Raw genomic sequence first — 11,088 nt, 5'->3', positions numbered from 1 at the left:
TTACCTAATGGGGGTTATATTCTTGTTGCCTCTCCAGGTCATCTGACGTCACTTTCATTTGAACCAAAGTATGAAATGGATTCAAAGTAGTTTATAAATCTTAGACTAGTGTATAAACTAGACAGGCTGATATCCCCCCAAGTTTACCTGACTTTGTGTTACATGATGATTCAGCATTCCCTTAAACGTTTTAAAACATATATGCATTGAAGTGGAAGCATGCCAGCAGCAAAACAACATGCAGCACATGCAGGATAAACAAGTCATGCCTGCAAAGCATTACAGAAATATCATGCACTTCCGGACAGACAGAACAAGCGTGAAAGGGCCAAGAATGAGACGGGTCCACTCTCAGCTTACTTTGAAAATATATTATTTTCAGACAGGGAGATGGATCCCACCAAATGTATTTCAATTAAAAAAAAAAAAAAGAAGAAAATATTAAATTGTAATCTGAATTATACAGGGTGACTAATGAAATTAAAGGAAAAACAAACATATCGTTTAGTGTTGCACTCATTTTATTGATCAGTGGTTAGAAAGTCATCCAAATCCCCAGGCTCACCACCTATTTGAGATCTGTTTTGTGCAGTTTGATCAGAAAACAGCTAAAAACATTAAAACCAACATTTGAACCAATTTCCCTGGTCCACTTTTTTCAGTTTAAAAACAAAATGATACAGCTGATCGTGTACCATCTCAAGAACAGGATTTGAGCAAAGCTGAAAAGTGTATTGAAAAGGAACTTTATCAACTACATTTGTAAAGAATGCCGACACTGTGGTAAAAACCTCAAACTTCCAATGATTATTCTTGACAGTACTCTTTGTTAAAGACAAAGAAAAATACATCTGTTTTTGGCATCTATTTGAAAAAGATTGCAAAGCAGTGAAGCACAGCACATATTATAATAAGATAGCATTTTTACTTCTGCATAGTTACATTGCAGATGCGTAATTCAAATTTAGTGTGCAGTACTTAAATCCAAACTAAATTAATCTATTTATTTCCAAAATTATGGGTCTAGATGTTTCATAGATTAATATGAGGATCCAAGGCCATCCACTCATCCGATCACAGTTATATTGGTTGAATAAGACATAAGTGACTGTGTTTTGTTCATTGCTTTGATTTAAACCAAGAAAAACAAAGAAAGACAAATGTACCACGTTTGCAAAAGGGGAAAAAAAGTTTTGAAATTGCAAATGATTAAGAAATTTGCTATACATTTTATTTACATCTGAGCTGCCAAAAAGTATAAAAGTATCAATATTCACAAGAGTATGTACAATAATCCTTAATCAGTAGGTCCAAAAAAAAAAAAAAAAATCCTGGTTTGTTTGCCCAAAAGGTAAAAAGAAGTATTCACCCAGTGTTTTAAAAAATATATAGAACATATATATAATAATACATTTAAAAGGTTTGACCACATTGATAAAGACTTATAATAGTGCAACTACCTAAATTATATTCTTAAAATGAGCCATTTAAAAAAGTAATAAATCTCTAAAATGTCTTTTAAAAGGAGTCTCTCTGTGCAGAAAATTCCTGTGGACAATAATTTTTTTAAAAATTGAAGGCACAGCAGCCCTGGTAGACTGAGTGGGATTTACACAGGACTGGAGATAGAGTAAGGTTACAGGCGCCCTAGGGTTTAATCACAGGAGGGGTAGGCCACACCAGGGTTTGTAGGTAAAGGAGAAAAGGGGTAACTGGGTTGTGCAGGACAACACGGCGAGACACAGGAGGTAAAAGACATTTCTGAAGTAAAGGTCACACAGACGTGGTCACGCTGTCCGCAGCGTTATTGACCTCATTTTTGTTGGAGTCCAGCCCTTTGGCGGCATTCATGTCGTTGCGGAGGTTCTCTGCTGCTCTCTTCATACTTTTCAGCTGGTCGGGGTGAGGCGTGGCCCGCCGAAGTAGTGTTCCCTGTGTAGATGAAACAGAATCTAATTAGTGGGATGCTTTTTAAAATCTGCTTAAATTGCCTTGGAGAGAGCTGAAGAACAATGTTTACATGACAGCAGACTGTGATGCTCGATGCACGTGCCTTGCATTCATGATTTGTCAAAATAATATCCCAGAAAACATTATTATTATTATTATTTGCAGTAATTTGTAGCACTTTAGCATGACTGTCCTACCCCAAGGCTGTGGATATAAAACGATCAGAGTTCCTGAAAAAGCCGCTTGAGGCAATCCCCATAACCTTATTTATGGCATATTTAATACAGATGAGGACATATACCCATTAAAATCTATGGAAACTAAGCTAACCAAGCTTGCTTCTTGGTAAAGCTTGCTAAATAATTAAATTGTGCTCAAATGTTCAAATCTTGCTTTAAAAATGGGAGTTCTAAGATTGCATCCATCTTTTATATGCAGCCTATGGACTCACCGGATCGTCGTCATCGTCGACATCATCTCCATCTACGAAGTGAATGACGCTGGTCCTGTTCACGGCGTTGTTGTCCCATGTTTCGTTAGCAATGTCATTCACCAGGCTCTCCATACCTCCGCAGCGAGCAAGATTATCAGAGCCTGGGGTTGTTTTTAAAACAAACAGCATATTTAATATTACTGGAATTCACATAAAAATGTTAGTACAAGCTAAAAGCAAACATGTCAATAGATCAAAATCAGTATGGCTACGATTACTTCTGCAATGTTTGCAATCTGCAAACACAAGAAATAAAAGCTGTCCAGTGCTAATGAGTGAGCCTGAAACTGTCAGATCACCATTTCAAATCTGAGCTTAGTCACAGGCTTACAGCAACACAATCTTCCCTGCCCCCAACCTCAGCCTCACTTTCCCCACTTCCGCCAGCTTTATAGCTGCATTTCTCTGACAGGAGACATGCAGCACTTCTCAAAATCAACGGATGGATGAATTTGCTAATTATTTTTGCTGGCAGAAAACAACATGAAAAATAAAGTGATCAGCAAGCATATCACAAATATTTACAAATCTGTGTGAAAATCTGTCAATGACAGGACAAAAAAAAAGAAAAAAATTACAATAATCTGCTGTATCAGGCAGCGATAGAGCCAGCCGTCAGCAGCATGTCTGTACCCAGTTTGTGAGCTTTTAATGGCAGCAAGCCAGGCGCTTTTAAGCCTCTTTAGCTGTCCAATCCACAACATTTCTGAAAAACATATTGAAAGAGGGCCTCAAGGGACAAGAGAGGGCCTGACCTGTTATAGGCGCTGTGATCCCTTACAGGACCTTATAATCGACAGATACTGCAGGAAGGGATCAGAGGCTGCAGAACACACTGTGCTCCTCCGAGCAGATCATGTGATAATGTCACGAAAACTGCAGGAGACTGTACAAGACTTAACGATGAACATTACTAAAAATGTCTCAGAGCGAGCACAGAGTTATTTCACTCTGGACGAAGCCCATCACTTTAAGAGCACGGAGACGCCGATCCACTTCTATGTTTATTCACACAAAGTTCTCACATGCAAAGAAGCAGAGTGATTTCAATCAACCAGTGAGAAAAATGTTTTTCTCTACACTCAAACCTCCATAATTATCTCAGGCTTATACTCGATGAATAACATTACCTTTGTCATCACTTGGCTGTTGAGGGAGCAGCACGCAGGTAAGCACCTTCTCGCCTGACTTAGGGTCCTGATCAGTCTGAAAGGTGAGGAGCGGCTGCGACTGGTTTTCTGACAGCCATAAGGCCTTCAGCTGTAGCGTCGTCAGAGAAAGCGGTAGGTGGGTGAGCCTGAAAAACAAACAGGAAATAAATCACTGCCCACACAACCTCCCCACCTCCAAGATACCTCCTGGTTATTATTTCCAAAACATACACACTGCTGTGGGCACAGTGTGAATTAGTAAAGGTGTCACATTTGGATGAGGTACATGGCAGTTGTTTTATTTATGTGGAGGAGGGAAAACACTCTCCAGACACAGAGGTGAACGTGTCTTTGTGTGACTCAAGCTGCAGATATCTGCAGCTTTCATTCTAGACAAAGCTGGGAGCTATACAGGTACAGGCAGGGAAATAAAGGTCAAAACAACCTCTGACTAACTGAATAACATGGTCAAAATATCAGGATGATCTTCAGGGATTAGCAGGCCGAAACCAAGTATTTAATTATAAAACAGCATCATAAAAATGAAACACAAACCATGTTTTTGCTACTTATTATGAAATGTTTTTTGTTTTTGTTTTGTTTTTTTAATCGAGATGGAATAAACTAACAATCTGACTTTGCCAGCTCGAGATAAATGAACCTACCGGTTCCCAGACACGTCGAGCACGTGCAGCTCTGTGGCTTGCGACAGCTCTGACGGTATCCTCGTCAGCCTGTTCTCTCGTACGCAGAAGACATTCAGACTACTGCAGCCGCCAATCTTAATAACAGGAGACACAACAACAACGTGATTAGGCTGCCGGCACTTCAAAGTTAAAATGGTTAATCATAAGTAAACACACGCACACAAGACTGCCAATACAAGTTTGTCTTAATAGCTTTATGAATCCAGTCTAAATGCACATCTGATGTTTTTCAACAATGCCACAGTAATAAAAAGCACGATAGATCTTTTGCCAGCATTTGGAAACTTTGTCCCCAGTTTAGTGATCTTGATGGAAGAACAATTACATGTCAATAAGATGTGGCAGAGTGGCCTAAAATTAGGAACAATTAGGCCTGGTAGCCAGAGAAAACAATGTGCCGGCTGAACTCCAGCTACAATATATTTATCAGCACAGACTAACCAGTACAGGTTAGAACCAATCGGGCTAAAAGATGCAGGGTAAAGTAAATGGCTAAAGGTGCTAAAAGCAATTACACGCAAGAAGAGTAAGAAACTTTCAAATTTACTGAGCTACTTGCGTATGTGTGAGCAAGAATAAGCAAAAACAACCAAATGTGCTGGTTTCCATCCAAGCAGATCCAGGAGAAAGGGTTGTGCACCTAATAATCAATTAATAGAGTCAATAAAGTTAATACAACTGGGCCAATGGTGGAGCTATTCACACACACACACACAATCCGGTGCAAAACAAGAACATGACGACGAAACACAACGTGACACAATAATTATCGATCACCTTGTGTTTATATTCGACTGAAGCCAACATCCTAATTGAAAATAAAATCTGATTAATTGTCCAGCCCTAGCCAGTGATCAAGTAGCTGAGCAAAGCTCAAATCAATACACACGCCACAGTAACACTGTCCCTGTTAGACATGTCATGCAATGCAAAACAGTGATACCATGGATTCATTATCTAGGCCAAGTGTGCCTACTGTTATTTTTCCCCAAACACTGCAGGCTTTGCATCATTTAGACACAGGGGCATTGTCCAACATTTCAAGAAGCCTTTCAGATGAAGCTTTAAACCAAGCGAGCCTTCACTTACGCAGACAAGAGGTTAGAGAAGAATGTCGCATGCAAACACAAAGGACACACTGAGACAGAGCTGAAGCTGAACAAACCGGGGGGCCGAGCAGTAAAAATGAAATGAGAGAGCACCACAAGCAAGAGCATTGTCCAGTCAAATGTGAATGAACCTCGGTTTGAGCTTTAACTCCCTCATAACAGTTGCAGAAAAGCATCATATTACAATAATGGCAGTCTGGCTTAACCACATTACATCATTGTGTACAAAACAGATTCGGTTTCAATTTCCACTCTAACCTGTGCAAACAAGTGACAAAACCAGTAACAGCAAAGGCCCAAGAGATCCATATCTGTGTCACTTACCAGCAAAGAAAGGAAGTGCTTCAGTGCGGCTATAAACTTGAATAAGCAGTTTGCCAGCTTGCTCTTAAAACGCCAGCATTGTCAGGTGGCATAAAAGAAGCTTACCTCCTTGGGTAACGACAGTAGCTGGTTTCTGTCACAGTTCAGGTGAAACAGTCGCTTTAACTTTCCAATACTCCTCGGCAAGCTCTGTAATTATAAACCAAAACAAAAATTAGAGGAAACATCAGCGTCTGCTCGGTTTTACATTAAATAGAAATATTTATTTCTCTCAATACTAAGCAACTTATCAATTTATCCATAAAACAAGGACAATAAAGTCAAATTATCCATGTAGTGCTTTCATGCACTGTGTTGCCCACGTTGTCATGTCATTTACACACAAAACAACAACATAAAAACAGGCCGACTTATCAGTGGTGATGATGTGTACAATACTTTCTGTTTCACTGGTTGCTTCCACTGTGTGCAGGGTGTGCATCCTGAGAAGCCTAACTGTAATCAGTTTGTCCATCTCCTTCATGTCTCCAAAGAAAAAAATATCTTAAATCTGGTTTATGCATTCAGGCATAATAATCAGAATAAGGAAGAAAGATCATTTTAGTGATTTTGAAGGTGGCATGGCTGTATTTCAGAAACTGCAGATCCATTGGGAATTTCCCACATACCAATGTCTATGGATTACAGAGAATGGTCAGACTGCTTCAAGCTGTTAAGAAGGCAACACAAACTCAAATAACCACTCGTTACAAGGTATACAGAAGTGCATCTGAGGTTGAAACTCAAAGCAGATGAGCTACAGCGGCAGAAGACCACACCAGGTGCCGCTCCATACAGCTAAGAACAGCAAACTAAGGCTGTCAGCACAAGCACAAGTCCACCCTGCCTTATTCAGGCTGATGACAAATGACTTTCGCAGTCTCCACATCTTAATCCAATACAGCATCTTTAGGATGTGGTGGAACGGGAGAGTCTCATTATGGACGTGCAGCTGAAAATTCAGCAGCAACTGTGTGATGCCACCATGTCAATATGGACCAAAATCTCAATGGCACATGTTTCCAGTACCTTGTTGAATCTATACCATGAAGAATTAAGACAGTTCTGGTACTAGCAAGGTGTACGTAATGAAGTGACCACTAAGTGTATATTTATTGGTAAATACTTAGTTTAAACATTTGTACAATAACCTTGGCTGTAGCCATTTTTCCATTAGACCATGAGCTCATTAATCTGTTTTTAAAGAGGATGCATGAAGCTGAAAAAGACCCCAAACAAACCTGTAGCTGGTTCTCTGTGAGCACAAGTTCAGTAAGACTTTCACAGTTGCCAATGCTCTCTGGAAGATACGCCAGTTGATTCTGATCAACTTTCAGTATAGAAAGTTTTCGTAGTTTTCCTACAGAGAGAGAAAATATATACATATGTTGAACATGATATACATTAAACAATATAAACCCTGTAAGCATTGAAAGGCAGTCAGTCAACTGAGGCATTTATATCAACATCAATCTTGGTGTTTGCATATTTATCTGTATCTTCATGATAGTCATGTTCTAATCCAGCAGTCCCCAACCTTTTTTGCACCACGGACCGGTTTAATGTCAGACAATATTTTCACGGAGTGGCCTTTAAGGTGTCGCGGATAAATACAACAAAATAAAATAATACGACCAAGACAAAAACTGTGGTATTTTTGGTAAATATAATAATAAAGGCGAATGTACTGTGTAATTGTGTAACTTTATTAGCAGCGTCCTCCTGAAATGCGCCAACAACATTGAGAGTAACATCTTCCTCTCTTCCCCTTAATTCTCTCTGGTCGCTATGGTAACGTGTAAATATTTCTTTCAAAATAAGACACACAACTACAACGTGGGAAAAGACCCAGGGAAACAGAGTTAACAATAAAAATCCTGATAACCATAAATTTCACATCTGAGCCTCAACTCTCGCGGCCTGGTTCCAAACGACTCAAGGACCAGCCCGGAGATTGGGGACCGCGGCTCTAAGGCAACTGGTATAAATGCGGACAAAAGTCACCCTTCATCCTGCTCTGCGTGTGTGTGTAGCTCAGCCCCACCTTTGTCAAACAGACAGGGTTAGAGTTAGACCTACAGTTGTTATTGGCTGTTGGTGACACACCTACTGCCCAAAAGGTTTAAGGTCAGAAACATCTCAAACACACCAAGAATATGACGACAGGCAAAGATGATTTCTCTGCTCGCTTTAACACACCTCTGGTGGATCATAAGTCATGGCTAATTGTGTTTTATTATTATACATTTAAAAACATAAGAGACCCAAGAACATTTGTGAACCACATATTATGTTTCAGATTTATTACAATCATGCTGACAAATTCATATGCATACCAATGCTTTCTGGTAGAGAATCAATGTTGTTCTGAGATACTAGCAGGTCAGTGAGTGACACCAGGCCTCCCATCTCCTCTGGAAGTTTCTCCAGTTTGTTTTCTGATACATCCAGACACAGCAGGCTTTTGATGTTGCCCAGTTCCTAAGATTTCACAGCAAAAACTTGTGTATGTTAAAATAATACAACGGCAAACCTGATCAAGGAGTAGGAACAGAGACAGTCTTTTTCTAAACTTTATATATGTAACAGTATGCAAATGACAGTGGTTTTATGATTAGCAGTAAGACTGGAACAGACTGTAAAACATAGACATGAAATGCATGATTAGCTTACTGCAGGTATTTCTGTCAAGTGGTTTCCATCCAGCCACAAGTCCTTCAAACTGACAAGGTGGCCTATTGACTTAGGCTGCGTGGGAGGAAGAAATGCAGGAACCATAAGAGCCAGGAAAATATAAAAGAGAAAGAGACAAAAAAGGGACAAAGCAGAAAAAGCCATCTCAGTTATTTGCTTTAAACTGAACATGAGTTTCCCTCCGATACAATGCTGCTTGCTTTAATATGACTGCACCTGTTATGCTGCTTTTTGGCAAAATAGCAAAGAGCCCATTCAAATTTCTAAACACAATCTCCATTAGACAATTCTTGGCAGCTCATCCTTGCATGATCTGCCAGTACCTCATTCACCATCGGAGTTAAACCTCTCACATAAGATTACAACTTAAAACCAAAGCTGAAAACAGATGGCCATCCTCCCATCTGCACGATAAGAGGTGAAAGCTGTTCTCGAGGGATGCTAATCTGCTCGGACATGACAAGAACGAGGCAAAGAGAAAAGTTGTGTTTTTGGCATTCTTCTGGGTTAAAACCAAAAAACCTCACCAAAGAGTAGAGTTCATTGTTGCCTAGGTCGAGTTCTTCAAGTTTATGAAGCTGTGATAATGACCTGTGGATGACACGTGCAAGACAAGTTAAAAAAAAAAAATAGAAAAATGCTTAAGAACGCATGCATATCCACATAAAGCAATGAGTACTCACTCTGGTAGGAATTGCAATACATTTTCTCTGAGTTCTAGTGATACCAAATTGGTGAGGCTGCAATGACAGGTAAAAAAGAAAGATGATTACATGTTACTCTGAGTGTTTTTAAAACAATGAGTTTAAATGACAGTTAAAAATGGCCACAGACAGTCTTTTTGCAATCAGACATCTGAAAACAGGAAGTAGTTTGGAGGTGTGTCCATCTTATCGAGGCTGTAAAATTGCAGCAGGATAAACAACGTCTGCATACTTTAAATGAAGAGCAAAAAAACAGAGACATCGCAGACCAAAGGACAGGGTTGTCATCTGGCCATTCATGTATGCCTTTGTGCTATACATGCACCTAGCTGATACAGGATTTTATAACAGTAGCCGTCTAGAACAGTACAAAGTCTATGTTGTTTACGAGAAGTAACTCTAAATAGGTTAGACTTTGTGTGTTATTAGTGATGGACCAAGAAGACGACGCCTTTTACAGCACACCCTTGACTGAAACGCCAAGCCGGCATTCCTTGCATGTTAGCAATTTCACTGTGGAAAACTACAGACACAGCAGCAAATAAATTAATTTATGCAAAGCTCCAATACTGCTGCTAGTTTTCATTCACCTTGCTTCCACCGCAGCAGATCACTAAAACCAGATATTAAAAAGACAAAAGAAAATCTTCCCAATTCCAGCACACTGTGTCTGAGATTCGATTTAAAACACGCCACCTTACTGCTCAACTCTCTGATTTCTGTGCGTGCCATTTCACATCAGCAAACACTCCCATCTCACAAGATAAACCGCTGCTGCCGTGTAACCCCTTGGACATTTATCTTATCTACTTCTAAAAAACCAAGGCATCCTGTTCCAGCTGCGCTATGGTTTTCATTACCTTCTCCTTTTGACAGAGAGCAGGCCTTAAGCCATTGTGTTAAGCGAGATAAAATATTGGACATATGTGCGGAACATGCCGTACCATGACGCAGAAAGAGGGGGGAGAGGCAATCCTAAGAGTTTGTGCAATCACAATTCTTAACTTTTTTCCCATAAAGATGACATCTGATTGCCTCCCCTATACCCTCAAAAACAAGTTTGACACCTCAATATGAACTGTATTGACAAAGACTCGGTTTGTTGATCACTTGAAAAGCTTCTGGGTTGCTGCATAGGCATTGTGTGTTATAAGCAGACCTGGAATATGACAGAAGCCGCTCAGTTCACAAAGGAGCTTTAAGAGTTACTCCTAGCAGGCTTTGACCCAAGACCATCACCATATGAGCATTCATCTTCTTTATCTTAAAGGAATAACTAATTGCATGAAGACACCACAGCGCCACCTGGAATTTGGAAAGTTTTTTTCTTGTCTGTTTTTTTTTTTTTTTTTGAGACCCAGAGCGAGATGCAAAATGAAAACCTGGCAGAGAACCGTTCTTGAGAAAAACAGTCAAACAGCTTCACACATCTGGAATAATCCTATCCCTGTCAGGCCTCCAATTCAGTTTACCTTAAAATACCAAACCTCTACTAAAATACCAAACCTCTACTAAAATATCTCCTGTGGCACTCTGACCTGAAAGCAAATAGCTTTGTTATTAAATTCAATTAGAACTGATTTCAATGTTTAAAAGGGGACCCCACGGGACTGAGAATGTTGGCAGGCATGCCTTTAACTACTCTGGATTATATGCCATCTCCAAACAAGCATTTTTGCCTTTTATGAACAAAGGCAAAAGACGCTAACTGATGAGTTGGTACGGAGTAATGTGGTTGGTATGTTCGCCTGTGAGATACGGTGAGATGGAGGAGATTCTGAAGAAGGCGAAATGACAGCAAAAGGAGATATTGAAAATGAAACCTGCTTCTATGTTTCTAATGGTGTTTACTGTGTAACCTTTGAACAGTGGGAGGTAGAATAATGACCTGGGAGCATCACAGATTTTGAAATGCTT

At 39.8% G+C, this 11,088-nt stretch overlaps 1 protein-coding gene across 1 annotated transcript in view; it reads right to left on the bottom strand.

Moving 5' to 3' along the window:
• Positions 1–503: 503 nt before the first annotated feature.
• Positions 504–11,088, bottom strand: part of lrrc1 (leucine rich repeat containing 1) — a 23,441-nt gene continuing 12,856 nt past the window's right edge. The window contains exons 5-14 of the mRNA XM_085477900.1: positions 9,151–9,207; positions 8,995–9,058; positions 8,447–8,521; positions 8,110–8,254; positions 7,015–7,133; positions 5,840–5,923; positions 4,260–4,375; positions 3,574–3,740; positions 2,402–2,544; positions 504–1,932 (exon numbers count right to left, since the gene is read on the bottom strand). Coding sequence (XP_085334026.1) covers positions 1,774–1,932; positions 2,402–2,544; positions 3,574–3,740; positions 4,260–4,375; positions 5,840–5,923; positions 7,015–7,133; positions 8,110–8,254; positions 8,447–8,521; positions 8,995–9,058; positions 9,151–9,207 — 1,129 coding nt within the window. The 3' untranslated portion in view covers positions 504–1,773. The remainder of the gene's footprint in view (positions 1,933–2,401; positions 2,545–3,573; positions 3,741–4,259; positions 4,376–5,839; positions 5,924–7,014; positions 7,134–8,109; positions 8,255–8,446; positions 8,522–8,994; positions 9,059–9,150; positions 9,208–11,088) is intronic.

Source organism: Copadichromis virginalis, linkage group LG13 (genome assembly GCF_057382275.1).
Source record: "Copadichromis virginalis isolate Kocher_CV1m ecotype Utaka linkage group LG13, C_Virginalis_male_GT1.1, whole genome shotgun sequence".
NCBI lineage: Eukaryota > Metazoa > Chordata > Actinopteri > Cichliformes > Cichlidae > Copadichromis > Copadichromis virginalis.
The sequence above is the reverse complement of the archived record's forward strand: the minus strand, read 5'-3'. Positions and strand labels throughout refer to the sequence as shown.